We start from the raw sequence: 24,851 nt of genomic DNA, 5'->3' as shown, positions 1-24,851 counted from the left end.
CCAGCCTGACAGCCTGGATGGAGGAGCAGCTTTGGTTTCCGTCCAGTAACCCCCTGCCGGGGCATTATCACATCTTCCGTCTATTCCTTTCTAAACAAGCCTGGAGAGGCTGGGCGGGGTCAGAGTGAGCACAGCCCAGGGCCTCTGGGCCAGCAGGGATGGGGAACACACCAAAGATGACGGTCTGAGGCCTGGAGCCCCCGCGTCCTCCATACACAGCCTGTCTTTCTGGGCCTCAGCTTTCTCATCTGGAAAATGGGGCCATAGGACCACCTACCTCCTAGAGGCTGGGAGGAATCAATGAGGTGATCTACACAGAGGGTTGGGCACACAGTAGGTACACAATAAATGGTCCTGACTCTTGGGATCTTGGTGATGAGGACAAAAGCCACAGGGCGCGTCCCAGTCATCCAGCCCAAACTCCCTCCACTCTCCCCGGATGGGCCAGCTTTCCTCATCTTGCTAACGGGTCTGCTAAGGAAACTGTCACCTCAGAGGCCTAGTTGTACCTCGTGCTGGGTCTGTGACTTGGGGGCGGCCATCCCCCAGATGGACTGGCAAATGCGATCCTGGGCACAGGGACCCGCCCTGCCCCAGATTCTGCCCAGCTCCTGGACCCTCCCCTCCCTGACGCGGGGTCTCAGATCTCACAGCAGGTGGCCTGGGGCAGCCCAGTCAGGGCTGGTGATCCATGGGGAATCCCAGGAGGCTCTGGGCAGCCAGGACACAAGAGCTGTGCCCAAGTTAACCCTTCACGTCCCACACAACAGAGACAACCAGCTCATCAAGAGAGCTGCCTGGAAGGCCTGGGTGCTCTGGACACTGCAGACACCCGCAGGTGCACAGAAAGCATTCACACCACTCTTAACACAAAAATTGCAAATCTTGGAGTTCCCGATGTGGCTCAGTGGGTTAAGAACCCAAGTAGTATCCATGAGGACGTGGGTTCGATCCCTGGCCTCGCTCAGTGGGTTAAGGATCCGGCATGCTGCAGCTGTGGCAGAGGTTGCAGCTGCGGCTCAGATTCAATTGCTGGCCTGGGAACCTTCCATATGCAGAGGGTGCAGCCATTAAAAAAAAAAAAAATGCAAATCTTGAAGCAGACCTTGCTCACTGGCCCTCCTCACAGGGCTCCCTCCCACCCCCTCTGCGCTGGCACCTCTGAACCTCTGTATCTGCTTTTCCCTTTACCTGGAGCACCCTTTTTACCTCTTTTTCTGGCTAACTTCACTCATCCTTTAGGTCCCTTCTGTTGCGTGCACTTCCTCCAGGAAGCCCTCCCTGAACCTCCAGACCAAGTTGGAGGCCCCCTTATCCAGTCTCATAGCAGCCAGGACACCTTTGCAGCAGGGACCACGCCCCCTTGCCTCCCCGTGGGACCCCAGGATCCAGCCCGCGGCCTGGCACAGCGCAGATGCTAACAGACTTTTGTGGAAGAAAGGACGGAAGGAAGCATTTGCCTTCCCCATCTTCCTCCCTGGAGCGCCCACCTGCCCCCAACTCGAATCCACAGCAAGAGCAATAGTTTTCTTGAAACAATGACCCCACTTTCAGCCGAGATAGATCTCTGCCTTTTCTTTTTTCCTTCCCAGTGAAACCAGAGCCGTCCGTTTTTACCTCTTGTCTCCCGCAATTTCCCACTTTGTGCCCTGACACTCTCCTGGCCTCGGGGGGGGGGGGCGACAGGGCAGCCCGCGCTGCAGGAGAGGCTGGCCTTCCGATTAGAACACGATGTCTCCAGGAAACACGAGATTCCCAGAGGCTGGGGTCTCTCCCTAGACATGCACCCCGCCATCCCAGCCCAGCCCAGCCCAGAGCCTGATAACGATGGGTCAGGCTCCCCACAACAGTGTCCCCAGAAAAATGGCGCCTTCCTCAGGCACTGCAGAGGTCTGGGGGCAAGGACCAAGGATATTGGGGGCACAGTCCTTCCCTGGCAGGGCCTGGGCTGCTTCTAACAAGAGGACACTGCAGGTCCTTGGCCACCTGGGGGCCCAGCATGGGGTGGCCAGCGTTGTACTGGACCCATAGCATATTTCCTGGGTGACTTTGCCTTTCTGAGCCTCAGTTTCCTCATCTGTAGGATGGGAACAATGCTTCACCTGCTCACAAGGCTGCCGAGAGAACTCAGTGTGAGGCTGCTTGTGAAGCACTGAGCCCGGAGCCAGGCAGGTGTAAAGAGCTGGATGTCAGGGAGCCGCCTCCGTGGACCGCTCCCTGGTTAAGGACCAGGTCCCGCCCGTCCTGTGATATTTCCCTGGCACGATGCCTCAAACCACTCTTGTGTACTGACTGAGTGAATGAATGAATGGGAGAAAAATGGATCCCATCCAGTGTTCTCGGAACACAAGCATCTCTTGGGGTGGGCGGGGGGGTGACAGGGAGGCACGGAGCTTCACATACAGCCTCCTGGAGGGGAGGCAAAAAGGCCTGTTTTCTGCAGTTTCATCATGAGCGACACGGAACAAAGTGCCAATTTGTTTTTTCTCCCGGGATGTTTTCCTGGCCTTTCCTCCCTAGCCGGGGAATGCAGCCCCGTTTGAGCTGTGGGGACAGTGCTTCAGGTCCTGGGGAGGCCACCTGGTCTCTGGCCATATGGGGAGGATGTCACATCTCCAGGCCCCCTCTGGCTTCCTAGCCCGAGGTGTCAGTGGCCTTGGGACTTGGTGCCTGGCCTCAGCAAGGGTGGAGCCAACCTGCTCTCTCTCAAAGATGAGTTCGGCCTCTGCCGTCAGCTACAGACCGGAAGTTCTCAGGCCAAGGGGGCGTGGCAGATCCACTTCTTTTCTTTTGTCTCTCTCTTTTTTTTTTTTTGGTCTTTTTAGGGCCACACCTGTGACATATGGAAATTCCCAGGCCGGGTTCAAATCAGAGCTGCATGATTAATGAACCCAACTAGCATTCATGAGGATGACACAGATTCAACCCCTGACCTCGCTCAGCGGGTTAAGGATCCCCGCGTTGCCATGAGCTGTGGTGTAGGTCGCAGACGCGGCTCGGATCCCAAGTTGCTGTGACTCTGGCTTAGGCTGGCAGCTACAGCTCCAATTCGACCCCTAGCCTGGGAACCTCCATATGCCATGGGTGCGGCCCTAAAAGGACAAAACAGCAAATAAAAAAAATTAAAAAAAATAGAGCTGCAGCTGCCAGCCTACGCCACAGCCACAGCAACCCAGGATCTGAGATGCATCTGCGAGTTGGCAACGCTGGATCTTGAACCCCCTGAGTGAGGCCAGGGGTAGGCCCGCCTCCTCATGGAGACTAGTCAGGTTCTTAACCAGCTGAGCCACAGCAGGAACTCCAGTAGATCCATTTCTGAATGTCCACCTCACTCAGCACAACATTTGTGCTTCATAGGCTCTGAGGCTCCCAACCCTGCTTCTCACAGGCTGTGGAAACTTGGGCAAAGCACATGACCGCCCTGCCTCTCAGTGTCCCCAACGTAATCAGCCCAGCAGATGGCCTTTCTGAGAGATTCCCTCGTGGGTGTTCAGCCGCTCTGCTGCCATCACTTCTCTAGATCCTTGAATCCACCCTGCAAAGGGGCCCATTTCGTCTCTTATGACCAAGGAGACTCTCAGAGGAAACTATTTGCCAAGCCACACAGTGAAGGGCTGTGGCACCCTGTCCAGAGGCACGGTCCCCACGCAAACAGATGACAGGTTCTCATCTGCAAGAGGAGAGGGCTAAAGACTGAGTCGGAGAAGGAGGCCCCCAGGTCCCACCGGGGCCAGGGGGCGGGTGGGGTGGGGGGGGTGGCAAGGGAGAAGCTTGGGCAGGGTGCCAGATCCTCCCGAGGGTCCTCGCCCGCCTGGGGTGGGGGCGGCCAGAACCTGAGCCCTGGGCGGCCCTGCTGCCCGCTGGCTGGACCGGCCGCCCGCGGCCCCATCTTGAGAGCATTAGGGGCTGCTGTTCACAGATGTTTTCTGTTACGTGTTATTTGTTAGTCTAATGAAAGGAGGTGCACTGGCTTTCAAGACCTCGGCGTTCCGCGGGGGTTTTATATGGGAGGCCCGCGCAGAGCTCTGGCGGCGAGAGGAGGCTGCGAGGCCCCTGCCAGGCGCGCCCGGCGGCTCCCTGCTTTGATTCCGAGGTTTGCAGCCATCCGCGCGGTAATTCCAGCTCTGGTTAAATGTCATTTTTAATAACGCCATCTCTGGCGTGTAAACGTCTGCGCCCACGGCAAGAGGGGCGGCCAGGAGGGGGAGGCCAGGCAGGGAGGCGGGAAGGGGGTGGAGGAGGGGGGGAGGGGGTGGGGGACAAAACCTGGGGCCCCCGGGGGATTGCCCTACCCCAGGGGGCCCCTGAAAGGGAGGTCTCCTGGGTTGTGAGAGGCAGGGTGAGGGCGGTCAGAGAGGAGCAGGATGGGAGGGGCCTTTGCTGGTGACAAGTGACAGAGACCCCCAGCTCCCAGTGAGGCTTCTGACATCCCCCCCACGCCACCCCCTCACCCTGGCAGCTAGAGCAACAGACAGAATCTGCCCCTGTGGCAATGCTCCCTTCATTCTAGCTCTTTGGGCAGCCTTGGGCTGGTACCCAGTAGGTGCCCAGTGTATGCTGGCAGATGGTCAGTGGGGACTGTGCTCTCCTAGACCCAGCAGTGTGGCTTCCAGCTCAGCCAGATCTCTGGGGACGCTGGGGATCGGGCTGGGTCTCAGCCGCCCCTACCCCCATGCTGGACCCTTCCAGGTGCTTCCAAATGATGCGGCCGCAGGCTCCCCCCGCCCCCCCGGCCTCTCCAGCCTCCCTCCCACTAGAGGACCATTTTCCACTCAGGTAAACAAACGGAGGAGGATGACAGAGGGGCCGAGTGAGCGCTGGGAAGAGCCTGTGAGAGCATAGCAGTGCTCACCCTTAATGCTCATAAAGTGACTGGGGCCCCTGCTAAATGCAGAGGCCCAAGCCTGCACTCCAGAGGGTGTCGGTCCATGGGTTGGGGCCTGGGAGCATGCATTTAACCAGCTCCCCAGGGTGATTCCAATGCAGTGATTCCTGGGACTCCCTGTTGACAAACTGATGATCCAACCCCCTCGGATGGGGACACTGAGGCACAGACCAGCGTTGCAAGGCTGGGAAAGCCCCAGTTTCCGGACTCTTTGTCCGGAGCCCCTTCTACTGCCTCCTGGGTAACGATGGCACAGGAGGTGACATAGCCTCACCTTGTCACTTCTTAAGCAATGGAGGCGCTTGCTCGGCTCTGGGTGTAAGGGCCTCTGTGGAAGCTTCCAGGTCTTACAGCCCCTGGGCCCCCAGCTCTCACATCCCCTCAACCCAGGACCTTCTCCAAAGACCACAGCCACCTGGCAGCCCCTGTCCATCTCTCAGGCCACCAGGTCCCAGCTTCTTGGCTTCTTCGTAACTCAATGCCCCAGCTTCCTTCCCATGTCGCCACTGTCCCCAGACTGGAAGGTCCCAGTTGGCCCTTCTGTGCCCAGGAAAGGAGAAAGGGTCACAAAGAGGGATCAAAAGCAGTGTCTTCCAGAGCCTGCTTCATTTTTAGGACGCAATAAAAGCTATCGCTAGCCTTAAAGGGTCCCATGTGGATGGCGTCCTGTCATCACCACGGCCCCTCAGAGCCGGGCCGGGAGCGAGCAGTTTCCCAGATGTGGAAGGGACAACGAGCGAGGCGGCCGGGTGGGCAGGGGGCAGCTCGAACATCTGGGTCATTGATTTAGCGACCTTCCTTCATTCCCAGCACATCTGGAGATTCCACAGCTCCCAGGGGCGGGGGGCGGGCATGGCCTCTTCCTGGCATCAGCACTGCTCCTTCTGGGCGGGGAGCCTCCTGCAGCATGCCCCCTCCCCGGGGGTGGGGGCGCTGGGCACCCTGTCTCCCTGTGTCTGCTCAGCATGGGCGCCCCTCAGATAGCTGTCCTCAACTCTGTCTAAACAGGAAGCACCCACGGTGTTCTCCTACTCACCACCTCGCAAAAGGCACTTGACCCTTGGCCCGTGCAGGCGCGATCTGGCTGCTCGTCTATTTACCGGTGGCTTGCAGCCACTTGGCCATTAAGTGCCTGGACCTGATCATCTGAGCCAGGCTGAAGCCCTCACGATGGGGTATGAGGATGGGTGTGGGTGTGGGCGTGCGCGTGTGTGTGTGAGAGCCTGAAGGGGTTTGCGTGTGGTTGGGGGGTGTGACTGTGTGTGTTTGGGGGTGTGTGTGCATGTCTCTCTATCTGTGAGCCTGGGAAAGCCAGTCTGCCATGTGCTTCCCAAATGCCAGCCCATGACAGTTTTCACCGACCTACCGCAACATGAGAAAAATCGGGGCCATGTGCAAGTCTTTTTGGTAAGCTAAATTAAGCCTGTTTTGAGGACCATTCTTTACTCTGAGATGAAGATGCTGAAAGATGCCCTCTTGGGGACACGGATGGGGGCAAAAAGATGCCCGTTGCTGTGCGTAAACAGCTTTTCTTGGCACCTTTAAAAACTGCCCACTCTAGGCCGGTTGCTCTAAGTGGCTGGAAATTTCACCAGGGCTTGAAATTGGAAAGTCTGGGCAGGTGGTAGGAGCTCCAGTCCTGACGCATCGTCAGGGCCTGGAAAATGACTGCTGAATGGATGAGGAAATGAATGAATGATGAAGGAAGGAAGGAAGGATTAAATATGGAAGCTGAGGGTGCGCTGGGAAAGGGGTCTGTCCTATGAGGTTCTTCAGAGTCAGGGACCCTCTGCAGCTCCCGTGTCCAGGAGGCCGTTCCAGATGTTTCTGGGCAGGAGAGGTACAGGACCTCCACTCACTCTCACACCTTCCAAACCCCCCCAGGCCGGGCCGTCCCTACGCTGCCAGGCCTGACCCATCTCCCACATACCTGAGGGTGTGGAGGAGACCCCTCCCCTGGCTGCCTCGCGGTCCCCTGAATGCAGCCCACACCAGCCTGGGAGTGGACATTCCTGGCCAGACCACCCAGTATTCTAGGGTCCAAGGGATGGCTTTAGCCAGCAGTAGGGAGCAGGGGCTTCCGGACAGGCCTGGGCTGGAGGCTCATATTCATTGGTGTGATTTTGGGAATGGCTCAGCTTCTCCAAGCCTCAGTTTCCCTCTCCATAAAATGGGGGTGATAAAGGGGTCCCTTTCCATGGCTGGTGAGCAAACACGAGGCGTGAGGCGTGTGGCGCCCCGGCCAGCAAACACCAAATAACTGGTCCCTGTGACCACATCCCATCGAGGACCCATCCTTTCAACTCCACTCCCACGGCCTCTAACCCCAGGGCAGCACCCTGGCCGGGTTCCAACACGGATACCCCATTTGTAGGACGTGTTCCGGGGAAGCACTGCTCCCCCGCCCCAAATCATTCCTAAGACTCCCTTCCACCTGGGGACAGCCATTGCCCCCTGGGTCTGGGACACCCGGAAAGCTTCCCAAGTTTTGCCTCGTCCAGCCTGACCGCACGTCCCTGCCCGGGACAAGCCAGTGCAAACCCTTCCCTCCTGCCTCTATCCACTTAGAAACTGAACATGGCACTGGATCCATCCCAACAGCCCCACTCTGTGCCAGCCCTCGAGGCCCTCTGCCTCCCTGCCCCCTATCCATCCCCCAATAAGCCTTAGCCTGAGTCTCCCCAACAACCCGGAGGGGGGGCTTCCTCTCCCCCATTCTTCCAGCCCCAGTGCTGAGCTGTGCTGGTGGAGAGAGGGGCCCGGACTTGCGATCCAAAACCAACTCCGGCCCCCCTTTTCCCGGCTGGGAGAACTCGGGTGGGGTGCTTTGCCTCTCTGGGCCTCCCGGAAATGGGAATAGGAATCACCAGCCCTGCCTGACCCCCAGGGCTGTTGTGAGCATCTCCAGGAGCTGTAATGGAGATGCTTTGTTGAGCACCTACTATGTGCCAGGCATGGTCACCCACACCCACTCAAGCCGACCCAATAAGGGACATCACTGACCAGCACTCCCATTTCACAGATGGCAAAACTGAGCCTCATGGTGCTTTTTAGGCCTCCACGGTGGCGTGCCCGCAGGCGTTACCACTAGTGTTCCAGATTCACTTTTCTGGAGTCTTCTGGGAGGAAACAGAGCTCCTGCTTTGTTGAGTGTCTGCCCACAGGGAAGGGCCCTGGGCTGGGGGGTGTGACCTGGTCTGAGGCCCCTGTGCCGAGTCCCCAGACTCCACTCAGGCGATCTACTAGATAGAGAAGCAAGACCACCCTGGAATCAGGGTCCGTGAGTGAAATGGCCAGTGCCCCACCCCCCCCCCGCCCCTCCCATCAGCTACGCTGGTAAAGCCACCCTCCTCCCGGGCTCTCAGCTTCCAGGCCTGGCTCCTCAGCTCTCACCTCTCCTCTCCAGGACCCAGGCCTCAGAGACCCCATCTGCTGGGGGGGAGACAGGCCCATCGCGGGGCAATTTCTCCACCCAGATCAAATCTGATGAGGGGCCAGGATCAGCCTCATAAGCATCTGGGTGGGGCCGCCCATCGTTCGGGTGGGGGACTGAGGCCCCCCGGGCAGGGATGTGACGTGCCCGAGGTCATACACAGAGATGGCAGCCATGCCACCCGGGGTGTGCTGAGCCCCCCTCCAGGGCTCAGGCACTGCAGACGGCTCTGGCCTCCCTCCCCCGCCCCCTCAAGGCAGGGATGGAAGGGGAGACGAGGAGGCGGGGAGAAAGCAGGGTTGTCTCTAAAAGGCCTGGTTCTGAAGAAACACCCTTTCGGCTTTATTCCCCACCAGCCCTGCCCCTGCCTCGCAGGCTGGCCGCCTTCAGGCTCCCTCTTCCAGCTCCCAGAGCCTGTCCGAGGGAGGCCAGTGGGGAAGAAGGCAGATAAGGAAAGCAGGCTGACGCTTCCCAAAAAATGAAACATAGAGTTACCACACGAGCCAGCAACTCCACACCCCGGGAATATGCCCTAAAGAACTGGGAGCAGGAACTCAAAGAGATACGTGCACACCCGTGTTCAGAGCGACATCATTCACGAGAGCCAAGTGGCAGAAGCAACCCAAATGCCCACCGACGGATGAACGGCTAACAAAGGTAGCAGGCATTGGAATATCCTTCAACCTTAAAAAGGAAAGAAATTCTTTTTTTTTTTTTTTTGGCTTTTTTAGGGCCATACCTGCGGCATTGGAAGTTCCCAGGCTCGGGGTGGAATCAGAGCTGCAGCTGCTGGCCTTACACCACAGCCACGGCCACAGCCACGCCAGATCCTTAACCCACGAGCAAGGCCAGGAATCGAACCTGCATCCTCCTGGTTACTAGTTGGGTTCGTTATTGCTGAGCCACAACAAGAACTCTGGAAGGAAATTCTAACACCTGCTACCACACGGACAAATCTTGAGAACATCATGCTGCATGAAATAAGCCAGACACAGGGCAAATGCTGTGTGACACATACGAGGTCCCTAGAGCTGTCAAATTCGTAAAGACAGAAACGAGAACAGTGGTGGCCAAGGGCTGGAGGATGGGGAATGAGGAGCTAGTGCTTATTTTTATTTATTCACTTATTTTCATGTTTTTGTCTTTTTAGGGCCTCACCCGCGGCATATGGAAATTTCCAGGCTAGGGGTCAAATCAGAACCATAGTTGCCAGCCTACACCACAGCCAGAGCAACGCAGGATCCGAGCCACATCTGTGACCTACACCACAGCTCACGGCAATGCGAGATCCTTAACCCACTGAGCGAGGCCAGGGATCGAACCCGCATCCTTATGGATACTAGTCGGGTTCGTTACCGCTCGGCCATGACAGGGACTCTGAAGAGCTAGTGTTTTCTGGGGACAAAGTTTCAGTTGGTGAAGATGAAAAAGTTCTAGAGATGAATGGGGAGGCTGGTGGTACAACCACACGACTGGACTTAAAGCCATCGAAGTATACGCTTAAAGATGGCTAAAAAGACAAATCATATATTGTACCTGTGACCACCAAAAAATTAAAAAAAAAACACCCCTGAAGGCCAAGTGGCCTGTCTCTCATACTCAATGGTCCCTGCCCTCCCCCACTGGCCAGGGGGAGGCGGAGGTCCCCACCCAAACCAGACTCACCCTTGGCCTCTCGTTGCTCAGCAACATATGTGACTCAGGGAACAGCTCCGAGAAAGGGAGCCCAAAGTCCCCACCCAGGGCCCCAGCCCACCCTGGCTCAGCCTGTGCCCATAGGCTCCCAGCACCCCACTGTCCCGAATCGCCGCGAAGTGGGCCCACTTGGTCCTGCTGTTTTTCGAAACGGGTCCTCCAGCCCCACTAGGCCCAGGAAGCCTCCCCCCCGGGCGGGGGGGCCCTCACCCCTGCCTGGCTCCAGGGCTTTCGTTTATTTTCGGTGTGCCCATGGCCTTGTTTCCGCCCTGCCCACAGGAGGGAATGCTTTCAAGAAAATCCCAGTTATTAATGTGGTTTCTTTTGTTGTAAGTCACTGCAGAGGCAGCAAACGAGAGTTTATTTTCCTAACGTGCTTGGCATAGCTCAGCACTCCAGCCCGGCCCTCAGCGTTGGATTTGGGAGAAACCCGAGACCCCAGTTTGCTCTGAGTCACCAGCGAAGCCACAGCCTTCCCGGCCGGTTCCAGGGGGCGCCTGGTCCAGGGAAAAATCATTGGCAAGAACAGGCGATACCCACTGATGGCTTCAGGACACCGAAAGACTGAAAAATAAATATACTTGAATCACGTGGGCACTGCTCACCTGGTAGATTGAAAATGTATCAATGTTATCAATTCTGGTTTCTCTGTTAACCTTTATTTTTCTTTCTTTCTTTTCTTTCTTTCTTTCTTTTTTGTATTTTTGCCTTTTCTTGAGCCGCTCCCGTGTCATATGGGGGTTCCCAGGCTAGGGGTCTAATTGGAGCTGGAGCCGCCGGCCTATGCCAGAGCCACAGCAATGCGGGATCTGAGCCACAGCTCATGGCAACACCGGATCCTTAACCCACTGAGCAAGGCCAGGGATCGAACCCACAACCTCATGGCTCTTAGTCGGATTCATTAACCACCGCGCCACGATGGGAACTCCAACCTTTATTTTTCTAAGAAGGGATACCCCATCTCTCTCCTGGGTCTGTCGCTTTCTTTGGACCCGGGAACAGCTCCAAGAAGCCCCAGGAAAACCCACTTCCGAGAATGTTGAAATCCTAAATGAGGGGCCAGGCCTCCCTCTGGGTCCAGGACTAGAGGATGAAGTCACACAGCCCAGGGCCCACACCTGCTGGCCTGGGGGCCAGAGTCCCCCACCCCAGGGGTCTGGTTGAGGTCTTTGGAAAAGGGTCCAGTGTGGCGGGCTGGGCTCCCCAGGATGAGGGGACAAAAGGTCCCTTCTCTCGGCCTCAGAGACTTCACGACTTGGGATCCCTGTGGCAGTGGGAGGGGTTGTCCGCCAGAGAGTGGAAGGAGGGAAGAGGGGGGAGCAGGACCCCGTTCCTCTCCATCCACTTTCTGTCTGCAGGCACAGATCCGCCAGGCCAGACAAGGGGTTCTTCCGGGCCTGGGCTGGGCAGGGGCAGGGGCTCCACGGAGCAGCCCCCCCCGCCCCCTCTGCCGCCTGGCAGCGGGCACCCCTGGAAGGCGCCCAGTTGGCCTTGGGGAGCTGCTTCACTCGGCATAAAACATTTGGATTTCATGGCCTAGCGATGTTTTTGGTCTGGGGAATGAGTATAGGGTTACCTCCTTTTCATTTTGCCAAGTAAGGACATTACGATAAAATGATCTCCAGTCGTTGCCCTATGTCCTAAAAGAAGAGGTCTCCACGCCCCCAAAATGAGGAGGAAAGATACCATCCCAAACAGGAGACTCCTCTACACTGGACTTTTTTATTTTTTAGCTTCTCCAGGAATTCTCTGTATTGTCCCAGTTTGCGTCCATCTGCCTGGAGAAAATCCCCCCAAGGGGCCGGGAGCACGGAGCGGGGCCTCACATTGGGTCCCTTGTCCCTCACGGATGAGGGAAGGAGAGGCCCACTTCTGGGGACCGACTGACTGCTGCCCTCAGCCCCGTCCCACCTGACCCCACACCCAGCGTGTCCTCTGTCCCCCGTGCCTGGGGGATCCCAGTGTGCAAGGGCCACCAGCGCTCTTGGTGAGGGTGACAGCACCCCAGGGGTCTGCTGGGGAGGCCCGCTGCCCCTCCAGCTGCCTGGAGGCTGCCAGGGGCCCTGTCCAGGCGCTAGTGACCCCAATTGTGCTGGGACTCCCCAGAAAAAGAATCCGTCTGGAGACCTTTGCTGCGTCCAGAAGAAGTAAGACCTTCACTGTCTGTCCCCAGGGCCAGGGGCCGGGACAGAAATGGGCACCCCTGCCAGGACTTGACTACAAAATGCCCGGCCTCCTTCCTTCTCTTCCTACCCCTCAGGTCCCCCAAATATCGGGGTAAAATCAGAGCCCTCTCCTCTGCCCTGATGGGGAGCCGGCTCAGAGCCTGCAGCTCCTCCCATGAGACCTGAGGTTGTCACACAGCTCAGGCTGGCAGGACCCACCCCCCCACACACACCAGAGGGCACCCCCCTCTACCTCTGGCCCAAACCAGACACCTTCCTTCCCCTCCTCTGCCAGGGAAACCCCAATTCCCAAGAGCGGGTCTGCTTGCTTCGCAATCATCCTAGGCGGATGCAGCGATATCAGTCCTTCTGGTGGGAGGGGGACACCCCCTGAGAAGGAACTGGAGGCTGGTGGACACAGGTGGCACCAGCGGGGCACTCTCTCAGGTGCCCCATGAAAGTCGGGTGTGTGCCTGGTGTCCATCACGTGGTGCCAGTGGCACCAGGACAAGGTTTCAGACGAGGCGGATGTCACCTCAGTTTTCCGTGCCCCTCACGCAGCCACCCAGGGCTCCCCCGAGACCCAGAGGTTAGTGCGGGAAGTGGGGGGGGGGGTGTTCCCAGGGACAGGTGGAGAGGCGACTGGAGTCAGGTGGGTGACTCTTAAGGGGCCCAGAGCCTCCACCAGGCCAGCCTGCTCCCAGGGCTAGGGGAGCCGGCAGCAGCGGTGGTCTCAGCAGACCCCACCTCCTCCTCAGGGCAAGGGGGAGCTCTGGGAACTCTGGGGCTCTGCCTCGCTCCCTCCAGGACACTCTCCAGGCTCAGGATCTTTGCTTATCTTCATTTCTCCTGCTCTAACCACACCCCTCTTCTTACCAATGGCCCAGGACCCTCAGTTTGCTCTGTGACTTCTCGGAAAAAAGTCATTTGGGTGGGTTGTTTGTTTTGAAAGCCCCTTCCTGATGACCTTTAACCTCGGCAGGGGAAGAGAGGCCTAGCTAGCCCTTGGGGGCTGGGCCATTCCCCCTAGGGAGCTGCGGGGCTGTGTAGGGGCGGGGGGCCCGCAAACCGGAGGTGGAGACAGGCAACCCAACCCTAGCCAGGGAGCCCATCTTACAAAAGTCTGGTAGGAGTTGGAATGGTGTCTTGGAGGAGGAGGGGGCAGAGTTGGGAACCCAGCTATGTGCCCAGAAGACTTTGCCCCTCGGAAGCCTCAGTTTCCCCAGCTGTAGCAGAGTTATAATCGCACCCACTTCTCAGGCTACTTGGGAGTGGGGCCCCCCGAGGGCTGTTTCCAGGGCTAGGCACAAGACGACATATCTTCCCGCGCCTCCGACGACGAGAGGTGGCTCTGGCCAAATGACAGTGCCCTCCCCCCACCCCCGTGAAAGCTCGGGTCCCCGACGTCCACCCCATCAGGGACGGCCAACTTCAACCGCGGCGGCCAGGCCAGTGGGGCTGCCGTGCCCAGCGACCCCCTGCAGCCCGGAGGTCTTGCCGCAGGCCCTCCTTCCCAGTCCGGGGTCCCGCAGAGCCAGCGCCCCGCATCGGTCGCCTGCCCGGCGCTCGCCCCTTCGGGCCCACGAACCTCTGGCCTCGCACCCCTCTAGCCCTGGCGGCCTAGCGCCCTGGGACCCCCGCATTTCCGTTCCCACGGCCCCTGGGGTCCCGCGCCCGCGCCCCGCCCGCGCCCCGGCCCCGGCCCCGGCCCCGCGCACTCACCGTCCTGCGGCGCCGCCTCGCTGCCGCTGCTGCCCCCGGACGGCTCGCGCGCCGCGCCCTCCCGCGCCTCGGCCCTGGCCGCGGGGCGCGCCGCCAGCCGCCCGGCCGCCGCCACCTCCTCCAGGTCCAGGAGGTGGCTGACCGTGAAGTTCTTGCGCGCCTGGGCGCAATCGCCGGGCCCCAGCGCGGGCGACGGCGGCGGCGGCGGCCCCGGGCCCAGCGCCGGCTTGTCCAGGGCGAAGGCGGCACCGGCCGCGCTGTCCATGCCCGCGGGCGGCCCCGGGGTCGCCGGCGGCGGCGGTGGCAGGCGCGGGTCGGAGCGAGCGCGCCCCGGCCGCCCCGCGCTCGGCCCCGCTCCCGGCCGCCTCCTGGCTCCGCGGCCGCCGCGGCCCGCCCGGCGCTGACGTCGGGGGAAACCAACTTTCTTCCCTCCCCTTCTCGGCCGCCTGGCTCGCTCCGAAGTTGCTCCAACGCGAGCTCGTCCGGCCACACGCCCCTTCTTGAAGCAGACCTCGCCCCCGGCCTCTCCTCCTCCTCCTCCCCCTCCTCCCGCCTCGCCCGCCCCACTCCTCCCGCGGCGGGGAGGGAGGGCGGGGGTCCCGCGCGCGTCCCGCTGGAGGCTGGGGGCGGGGAGGCGGGGACGAAGGGGTGTCCTCCTTTCACCCTCCCCGCCCACGTTTTAAGTTCAGGGCTTGCGGGGGTGTGTTCAATCCCCCAACAAGTGTCTGGGGAGGTGATAGTGGAGGGATTAGCCCTTCCATTTACAAATTCCTCCGCAGAGGAGGGGAGAGGCACGCTGAGCGTTGGCGCGGGAGATCTGGGCGTCCCAGTTCCACCCTCGCCCCTCGCCCCGTGCACCCCAACGCCCATGCCCCTGCCATGACGGAGAGAGTCCTGGGTCCGTCTTGTTTGTGCCACTGGCGCCAGAGGCTCTCTCCGCTAGAAAGCAGCGCATCCTCAAGCTTCTGGGGTGTACGCACCCCTACCCGCTCGCCCGCCCCCGCCGCCCCGCTGCCCATCCACCTGGGAGCCCACCTCCAGGAGGCTCCAGGCCCTCTCCGAGGAAAGCGTTTCCCACCAGAATTCCCAGTTTACACCCAGAGGATAGATAGCCCGGCGACAGCCAGACTGACAGATGGGTGACAGGGAAAGAGGGAGGCTGGCCTGGGTCTCGGCTCTTGTTTTTGTTTTCCAAGGAAAGCACAGAAAAGATGCCCCCCCCCTCTGGGGGGGGGGCGGGGGGAAGCTGAGACTGTAAGGCCGCCAGATGCTACAGGTCTTTCCCCAGGAGGGCTGCTTGGAGGTGGCCCCCGCCGTCACTGCCCAGCCATTATGTCAGGGCAGCAAATATAAGGCCACCTGGAGGACCTCAGGATCTCCTTTTGGGGATCCCACAGAAAAGCCACCCTGCACACACTCCCTGAAACCTTGCAGCTCAGCAGCCCGGGTTCTGTATGAGTGAGGATTTTTCCCAAAAAGGATCACCCGCAAGGTGAGGCTGTGTCCCCCGAGGTGACTTCAGCCACAGTAATCCACGAGGGACACGCGTGGGTAGGTTGAGGGTTTGGAGAGGATGAGAGGATGGGGTGCCTCTTCTTCAGAAAGTGGCCCCAGTGAGTGTCCAGTGAGAAAGGCTGGCAAAAGTGGAGGCGGCCTCCCTTCTCCCAAGGGATGGGCAGGACAGCCTGGGCACCTGGGCCCACCATGTGAGTGGCTGAATAACTTTCTGAGCAGGTTGGGGCTGTGACTGGGCTCTGGGGAAGGACCTGGAGCCTGCTGGAGCACCCCCCACCCCACCCCGCCCCGCAAGCCGAGTGCGGAGGTGGGTGTCCCAGGAAACACAGCCCAGCCTTCAGACCAGCTCTGGGGTCAGAGACCAGGGTGTGCGATCTCAAACCTGACACCTTCCCTTTCTGAGCCCCAGCCCCTCCCTTGTAGAATAGGTCTAATGAAGTACCCACCTCTTAGGCCCTGTGGGGATTCCATCACGGGTGAAAGCCCGGGCCTGTGGCCTAGTGCATAGGACAGTCAGCATCAGCCTGCAGAGCTCGAAAAGCCCTGAGAGGAGTTCCCGTGGAGGCACAGTGAAAACGAATCCGAACCGTGATGTTGCAGGTTCGATCCCTGATCTCACTCAGTGTGTTAAGGATCAGGCAGTGCCGTGAGCTGTGGTGTAGGTTGCAGAAAAGTCTCAGATCTGGCGTTGCCATGGCTGTGGCATAGGCCAGCAGCTATAGCTCCGATTTGACCCCTAGCCTGGGAACCTCCATATGCTGAGGAGCGGCCCTGAAAAGCAAAAAATAAAAAACAAAAAGGCCTGATATATCATCTGGGTTCAAATCTAGACCTTGTGCTTTCTAGCTGTGGGCCTTACTTGCCTCAGTTGCCTCATCTGTAAAATGGGCTCTTAGGAGAATTAAATGTGTTGATATACTAAGTGGGTTGTATACCTGGTGCCCCTCATACCAAGGGAGGCCTCAACTAGTGTTAACAGTTATCTTTGGAGCTCTCTTGTGGCTCAGCAGGTTAAGGATCCAGCATTATCACTGCTGTGGCTTGGGTTCAATGCCTGGCCCAGGAACTTCTACATGCTGAGGCATGACCAGAACCAAAGAATAAAACAAACAAACAAAAATAACGTATTTACTCCAAGAAGCAGTGGAGAGCAATGATGGCAAATTCAAGCTCCAGAGCTGGGAGGACATTAGTTTGAATCTGTTCACTGCCATTTATTAACCGTGCAGCCTTGAAGAGGTCCCTTTCTGGTCCTCTCTGAGTCTGATCCGTCATCTGTATAATAAAGGGACCAAGCCAAAAGGATTCTGGTGAATTTGTCATTGTTACTATTGTTGTTTTTGGGTGTTACTACCCTTGCCAGGCTGGGGATGGCAAAGTGGGGCAAGAGGAGTTAGGCTGTTATTCCAAAGCTCAGCCATTGAGCAAAAGCTCCAGGCCTGTTGCAGCCTGGAAATGCACCCAGGGAAACTCCAGTTAACCCAGGAAAGACAGAATCTGTTACCCCAAATGGATACAGCGAAAAGGTAAATAATTTCCACAGTGATTTAGATAAATCTGGCAATGCTAACTCAGAGTAGAGAATGGAGGGAGAATCAGACGCCTGTTTGGAATCTCTCTGCTCAAGGACTGGTCATGGAACCAGGCTCTGCTCCAGGCAAGGGGAGTGGGAGGAAGAGAGGGGACCTGAGAAGGGCCCCCACTCTCCAGGGAGGATTCCATGGATGAGTTGAACCTTAATTGGTGGCTGTGTTAGAGGTTGGATCCTGGGTCTGAAAATGAGTAAAAACACATAGGCGCCCCAGTCTCAAAAGGTTGCATACTTAAAATAAGTTTTGTCTTTTTACAGAAGTAATATGCTTATCAAGAGATTTTAGGAAACATAAGTAAAATTAAGAATATAAAAATAGGGAGTTCCCGTCGTGGCGCAGTGGTTAACGAATCCGACTAGGAACCATGAGGTTGCGGGTTCGGTCCTTGCCCTTGCTCAGTGGGTTACCGATCCGGCGTTGCTGTGAGCTGTGGTGTAGGTTGCAGACGCGGCTCGGATCCTGCGTTGCTGTGGCTCTGGCGTAGGCCGGTGGCTACAGCTCCGATTCAACCCCTAGCCTGGGAACCTCCATATGCCGTGAGAGCGGCCCAAGAAATAGCAACAACAACAATAACAACAACAACAACAACAACAACAACAACAAAAATATATATATATAAAAATACATATATCCCACTCCCAGAGATTTCTGAGACACTGCATATATTATATACATATATATTACATATATAGTTATATACACATACTATATATTACAGTTGGTTTAATGAAAAGAGATTGAAGATAATCATCCTATTTATGCAATGCTGAATTGAAAACCTCGAAGAAGCAATAAGACAAGAAAAAGAAGTGAGCTAAAAATAATTTAGATATGTACCTCTCTAGCTTTTATCTATAGTCTACGTAGGTGGAAAAAGATAATCACATGTATTATGAAAGTTGAACAATGTCGCACCAACTTTTTAATGACTTGCACCCTGTCATTAGTCTTGTCTCTTGTTCACCACTATTTTTTTTTTTCCTTTGGCTACACTGGCAGCATATGGACGTTCCCAGGCCAGGGATCATATCCAAGCCACCACTGTGACCTGTGGAGACACTGGATCTTTAACCCACTGCACCAGGCTAGGGAGTGAACCCAAACCTCTACAGCATCCCATGCAACTGTAGTCAGATCCTTAACCCATGGCACCACAGTGGGAACTCTGCCTGCCGCTATTTTTAAGGAAAGCCTAATGATACATTATCCTTATGGTTACACACCCATAGTTCCTTTCTTGATTAAAAAAATCCCTAGAAATAGCATATCTGGTAGGTTATTATCTAATAACCCCCCAAAGATGTTCACATTATAATCCCTGGAATTTGTGCAAATGGCAAAGCAGAATTAAGGTAGTAGATGGAAATTGAGGTTACCTGCCCGGTGACCTTAAAATAGGAAGAACATTTTAGATTATCTGGGTGCGCTCAAGGTAATTACAAGCTTCCTTCAAAGTGGAAGAGAGCCATAGGAGTGTTAGTGATAGAAGGGCCACAATGGGAGAGACTTGACTGGGCAGTGCTGGCTTTGAAGGTGGAGGAGGGCACGGGCTAAGGAATAGGGGCAGCCTCTAGACTGCTGGAAAAGGCAAGACAACAGATTCTTCCCTGGAGCCTCCAGAAAGAAATGCAGCCCTGCAGACCCCTTGATTTTAGCCCAGGACTTCTGTTCTCCAGAAAGGTAAGATCATGCCTTTGTACTGTGCTGAAACACTAGGTTTGTGATCCTTTGCTACAGCAGCAAAGAGAAAACTAACAAGAGTTCCCTGGTGGCTCCGTGGGTTAAGGATCTGGTGGTGTCACTGCTGTGGCTCAGGTCATTGCTGTGGTGCGGGTTTCGTTCTTGGCCCTTCTGCGTGCCACAGGCACGGCCAAAAAGAAGAAGAAGAAAAACGAACACACCGAATCAAAGACACTGCAAAAGATTTAAGATTTTTTGAGACTAGTGTCTTACAACCTCCAGAAAGGTTGTACCAGTTTCTAACCCTGGAAGTGCCTCTGTATCCTTGCTAGCAGGAGTTATTTTATTTATTTTCTTTGTTGATGGCCGAGTCTTTATGACTTTATGAAACATGAATAAAAACGTGTGCACGAGGGCTGTCTAGTCACGTTCTTTGCTGCACAGCCTCATGGTGGGAGGGGCCGCTCAGATGGCCAGCTGGCTGCTCTTCTAGGCTGGCCGGCTCTGTCGTTGTTGGAGGGAACGCTGGGAGCGCTCTCAGCCCAGGAAGATCAGTTGCACAGCAGCGATATCGCGACTTCCAGCTCCTTGATGCTGTGGACCAGGAACTTCAGGGAGCTACGGGGTAGCATGTGCTCATTTGCTTGTTGTTCCCATAACCACTCTTGGGCATCAAGACCTGGCCCTGGAATCTTCTCTGGATCCTGCTCTCAATGCCTCTGAGTTTCTCTTCCTCAGCATCCTACCACACCCTCAGGCTAAGGAAGAGGGATGATAATACTTGATTTTAAATTTCAAAAGGCATTTCCTTCGCTTAATCTGCATACCTTGAATTAATCACTGAATGGGAATATTGTTGGTATTTAATGGCTGCTTGTATTTCTTTCTTTCTTTCTTTTCCCCATTTTTGGCCGCACCCATGCCCTATGGAAGTTCTCAGGCCAGGATCAAATCCGAGCCACAGCTGTGGTGGCAATGCTGGATCCTTAACCCACCACGCCACAGCAGGAACTCCATATTTCTCATTTGCAAAATGTCTGTGTGTGTTCACTACGCATTTTTCTACTGGAATGGTTCTGTTTCTTATGGAGTTATAATCAGGTCGTTCTTTCGCCATAACAACCTCAGCAAGACACTTAACTGTCAGTCACTAAAGAATCGAGCCCATTTCATAGATGGGGAAACAGGGCAAGGATGAGGTGGAATCCTGCAGCTCTTCAGTTCATGCGATCAGCCCCCACGGCCCCATACCCGAGAGCCTCTTCCGAAGGACATAGTTTGGCAGAGGCAGCACACAGAGGCTCACAGGCCGAACCGTTCATGGCTGCATGTCTGGGGAATCATAAACACCGCAGCCCGATGTGACTCAGATGTGACCAGGCGTGACCGTGACAGATCACAGGGTTCTGTAAATATTGTGTCAGGCTGCTATCACAGCAGGGCTCCCTGCTCACCCCAGACCCCGGTCCACCCTGTGGGAAGCGGAGCCAAGCCCTACAGGACAGGGTATCTGGCTCCCTGCCTCAGCTCACTGTCCCAGTTTTTCCCAGCCTCAGTTTCCTTCCTGAGGACCTCCTAGCCAGGGGCTCCTGCTGAAGTGACCGATTCTCTGCACTTGGCAAGAGTTAAAATACTATAACCCTTTGAGTGGTGTTTCTGCTGTACCTGAAAATCCGAAGATACGCTCCATCCTAGCAATGGCTCACGTGAATGAGTGGGACTGGGAGTTCCCGTTGTGGCTCAGCAGAAATGAACCCGACTGGTATCCATGAGGACGTGGGTTCGATCCCTGGCCTCGCTCAGTGGGTTACGGATCCGGTGTTGCTATGAGTTGTGGTGTAGGTCGCAGATGTGGCTCTGATCCTGCGTTGCTGTGGCTGTGGCGTAGGCCGGCAGCTGCAGCTCTGATTGGACCCCTAGCCTGGGAACCTCCATGTGGCACATGTGCAGCCCTAAAAAAAACAAAGAGCTGGACTGTACAGCCAGTGATGTGCTGAACCATTTTGTCTCAAAGAATCCTCACAACTCCCTTGATAGGGGGAACACCAAGACGCAGAGAGCTTAAGTTCTGTCTCCTGGTAAGTTTGGCAGGCTCCTAGACAGCATGACAGGTTGTCCTGTGAGAATTTGGGGCTAGGAAGTTCCTTGTTTCCCTTGAAGAATTATGGCCTCTCTCCTTTAAAAGAAGAAGTAGCAGCAGCAAATAATGAGATCTGGACAATCCATTGCATTTCCCTTGGCTGCCAGGAACCCCAGTGCTAAGGTTAAGACATTATCACAGTAATTTTTTTTCTTTTTTTTTTTAGGGCGGCACCCGCGGCCTATAAAAGTTCCCAGGCTAGGGGTCCAATCGGAGCTGCAGCTGCCAGCCTACACCACAGCCACAACATAGCACAGATCTGAACCGCAATCTGCAACCTAGGGCCACCGTTCTTGGCAATGCTGGATCCTTAGCCCACTGAGTGAGGCCAGGGGTCAAACCTGCATCCTCATGGATACTAGTTAGGTTTGTTTCCGCTGCACCACAACAGGAACTCCCTGTTTTTGTTTTAAATCTCTCTGATGCGGTGGACCTGCCTTCGACATCTTCTAGCAGTGGGACATTGATTGGGTCACTTCACCTCTCTGGCATTGAGTTTCCTCATCTGTAAATTGGAGGTACAATGACACCTATCTCACAGGGCAGTTGTGAGAAGCAAATGAAATGGTCTATGTAAACAAAAAGCCCAGCTCCAGCCTGGCCTGTGGAAAATATTCAGTAAACGGTGCCCGTGGGTGCGAGAAAAGGCTTTGATAAAGCCAGGGGAGCAGAGAGACCCTGTCCTCAACGGGAAGACTTGGCTGGATTCAAGGTTGGCCTGCTGTGCACTTGCTGTGAATCTGCTGTGTGACGTCGGGCTGCACGCTGCCCTCTCTGAGCCTCAGCTTTCCATCTGTAAACTACTTTCTCTATCCTTTTCACTGTGTGTGCCTGGGGCCTGAACAGGAGAAGAGAGAACGGAGGCAGGCCCTGACCTGGCCCACAGTAGGGCTCCATACCCGGTTCTACGGACAGTGAACAACTGGATGAATGGCTGGTGGTCAGAGCCCCCACTGCCCAGGATAGGCCTGATTGGTGCGGTGCCCTATGCCTGGGCTGCTGCCAGGGTGGCATTCAGGTGGGTCTGGGAGCCTGAGGACAGGCCTACATCTGGGTCTGGGGCCAAATGACAAGCTCCTATGGAAGACCTACTGCGTGCAGAGCTCCTGGTGGGCACAGCAGCATGATGCCCATGTCACACTTGGACTTGTGGCAACCCCTCTGCTGACCTGGGGGTGGGGGGGGGGCGCTGCAGGCTTCACAGGGAGATGCACCCACGGGAAACTCCTGAACAACTCCTCCTTCCACGGTGATTTATTGAGCACCTACTGTATATGGGGCCTTTTGGGTGAGCGCCAGGCCAGAGACCTAGTGGGATTCTCTGAGGAGATGCTGCGTGTGGTCCAAGCTCAGCAGCCAGCGCACTGCTGACTCCACTCGGCTGGGCCAGGCACCCTGTTCCGACAGAGACACCTTCCAAGCCGTGGGCGTTGGGCTCTGGGGACTGATGTGACTCCCTGGTTGGGCAACTGCTTTCTGTTCCGGGTGAAGAAACTGAGGCTCAGAGGGGAAAGGACCAACTTTGGGACCCGCCTCACTCCCCAGCTTTCCAGAATTCTCTCTCAGTGAACTAACTGCCCCTCCCCAAGAGTCAGGGGAAGGAAGTCAGGCACCGGGAGGCCTGGTCTAGGCCCAGGGGGACACGTGAGCCGTCGCAAGGGCTTCCACCCTTGGGCCCTGCTTCATCTTGCAGGTTACTCTGCGGTGGAGCCGAGGGGCGCTAGGAGGCTCTTAGCCACACTCAGTGCGGGGCTGAGCATCATGGGGGCGGGCGGTTGAGGACCAGGCAGGGCTGAGCTGGGGCCGAGGCTTTCAGCTCCCCGGCTTAATTGGGGATATAATAGTTACTATTATTTATACCTTACACTTGAACCCTCGCCAGGAGCGTGTGTTCACAGTCTGCCCAATCCAGGCAGGCGTTAAATAATTAAACCAAGGGCCTAATCGGCGGTGAAACTCCCCACGGGCTGCCACTTCCTTAGTTCGCTGATTGCTGATATTTTGGGGGTGAAATATGACCATTTTTACGATCAAAGAGATGGGCGTTGCAAAGGAAAGAAACAGGAAAAAAAGGAGGGGGCGGCGGGGGGGGGGGGGCTCTTGCCGGTTTCTTTTCCTCGGACTTCGAGGTCTGATAAAGTTTCTTTAGACATGCAAAGATTTACACACCTTTCTGCAGGGAGCCTTAAATTACTCGCGCTCCTCACACATCTCCCCGAGCAGCCAGCAACAGTAAGTCATTGAGAAATGAACCGGCCTCCCCGTAATCGCTCTGGCGGCCTTTGAGAAGGAGAATGTCTAATGGCTTTTTTTGAAGTGGAGGTCAAGGTTTTTTAAATAAAACAATCTGTATTAATGCAATTTCCTTTTTAGCTGGAGCATTGGATTCCCCCCCCTTTTTGCTCCTTTTTTTTTTTTTTTTTTTCCTTTAGGGGGAGGGCTGGGAAGCCGGGGTGGGGAAAAGCATCATTTTTCTCTCGCCAGACAACGCGTCCCTAATGAGATACATTTATTTAAAACTCTGTATATCATCACCCTGTCAGGGCCTCCAAGGGGGACCCCGCGGCTCCCTCTTGGTTTGTTTCGGATTAGCGGGGCGTGTGGACGGCCCCGCAGTCTGGCTCTTTTGGCTGCCACTGGTCTTCCTTCCTCCTTTCGTGGTGCGACCTTGACCGAGGCGCCGTGTGCCCCGCCCCCACCCCATCTCAGCACCCACATCTTCTATAGCCCCTTGGCCTCTGGTCCTCCGCCTTTCCACCCTCACTGCCTCCTGCGGCTCAGCGCCGGCCCCTTGGGGTTCTGGAGGCCTTCCTCCTGCCCCGTGAGGAAATCCGGCTCCCTGGTTATGCCCCGGACCCTGCTCCAGACAGAGCTGAGTTCTACTCCCGACCTGGCTGCTCTCCAACACCGCCCCCCCTCCAAGTTTCCCTAAAGCTTCATTTATCTGTCCAGCGGGGGGGGGGGGATCAAAAGAGTCACACACGCCCCTCTGGGTCACCACGAGGCTGCGAGAAGGGTCTGCTGGGCACCCTTAGCATCTGCTGGGTGCCCCGCCCATAGCACATGTCCACTTACAACAGCGGCCACTGTCACCGCCGTCACCGCTCCCCCAGATCTAGAGCAGAGCCTGCGGGCAGGACCTGTCCCGTTTGACCCCAGCCCCACCCCGGCTCCGGCTCACCAGCCGATGCAGCAGGGCTTGGGACCTCCATCAAAACGTTGTTACTGAATGCCTGACGGTGCTGGGAGCCGGCCGGGGAGCTGAGGAGAGAGTGGTGACCCAGGTAGTCCGGTCCTGCAGAGAAGCCAATCAGCCAGGCTCAGTGGAGAAGAGCAGATCTGGGCTCCACGGGGGAGTGGGCTGGGGCAGGGGTCCCGGGGAGGGCTGCCCTCCGGAAGGGGCCTTAAACTGCCTCCTGAAGTTTGAGCAGGATTTAACAGGTGACGGGGGCAGCCAGCCACATGCAAGGGACCCCAGAGCCTCCAGCCTTACCTGTTTTGAGGGGCTGGGGTCCTACAGCATCCTCTTTGGTCTCGCTGTGCTTCACTTTCCCTCCAACCAAGAGCTTCCATTTGCCAACCGCTCTGCATGCACAAAGTCACGGGACATCCATTCCAAAAAGAGGTACCGCAGTCCTTCCTGCGCCCGCCCTGGGCCGGGCCTGGGGCTACAGTGGGGACCAGGCTGGAGCTGGCTCACAGCCTGCGGAGGAAGAGAGAAGATGGACATTGAACTCAGGGCTGAACCTCAGTCCTCAGGTGGGGTGGGAAGGGCTTGCAGGCTGGAGGGCATGGGGTGGGTTTTAGGGGAGAAAGGGATTAATCTGGAGGCTGCTTGCCCAGAGTGGAGACCAGTTCCTCCCCTTGGGAGACTTTTGGGGCCTGGGGATTCTGGCACCTTGCAGTGGGGAGATGGTAAGCTTGGAGACCCCAAGGAGCTGGCTGGAAGGGGGCCAGGCCAGTGGCAACAGGTGGCTCAGCCACAGGGGTCATGGCTGGGGAGCCGCCCCCTCCCCCACCATTC

General features: G+C 56.7%; 1 protein-coding gene across 1 annotated transcript in view; it reads right to left on the bottom strand.

The window, feature by feature from the left end:
• Nucleotides 1–14,362, bottom strand: part of PRRX2 (paired related homeobox 2) — a 49,714-nt gene extending 35,352 nt beyond the window's left edge. Inside the window, exon 1 of the mRNA XM_047768654.1 lies at nt 13,901–14,362. Coding sequence (XP_047624610.1) covers nt 13,901–14,165 — 265 coding nt within the window. The 5' untranslated portion in view covers nt 14,166–14,362. The remainder of the gene's footprint in view (nt 1–13,900) is intronic.
• Nucleotides 14,363–24,851: the final 10,489 nt, after the last annotated feature.

This window comes from Phacochoerus africanus, chromosome 2 (genome assembly GCF_016906955.1).
Source record: "Phacochoerus africanus isolate WHEZ1 chromosome 2, ROS_Pafr_v1, whole genome shotgun sequence".
Taxonomy (NCBI): Eukaryota; Metazoa; Chordata; class Mammalia; order Artiodactyla; family Suidae; genus Phacochoerus; species Phacochoerus africanus.
The sequence above is the reverse complement of the archived record's forward strand: the minus strand, read 5'-3'. Positions and strand labels throughout refer to the sequence as shown.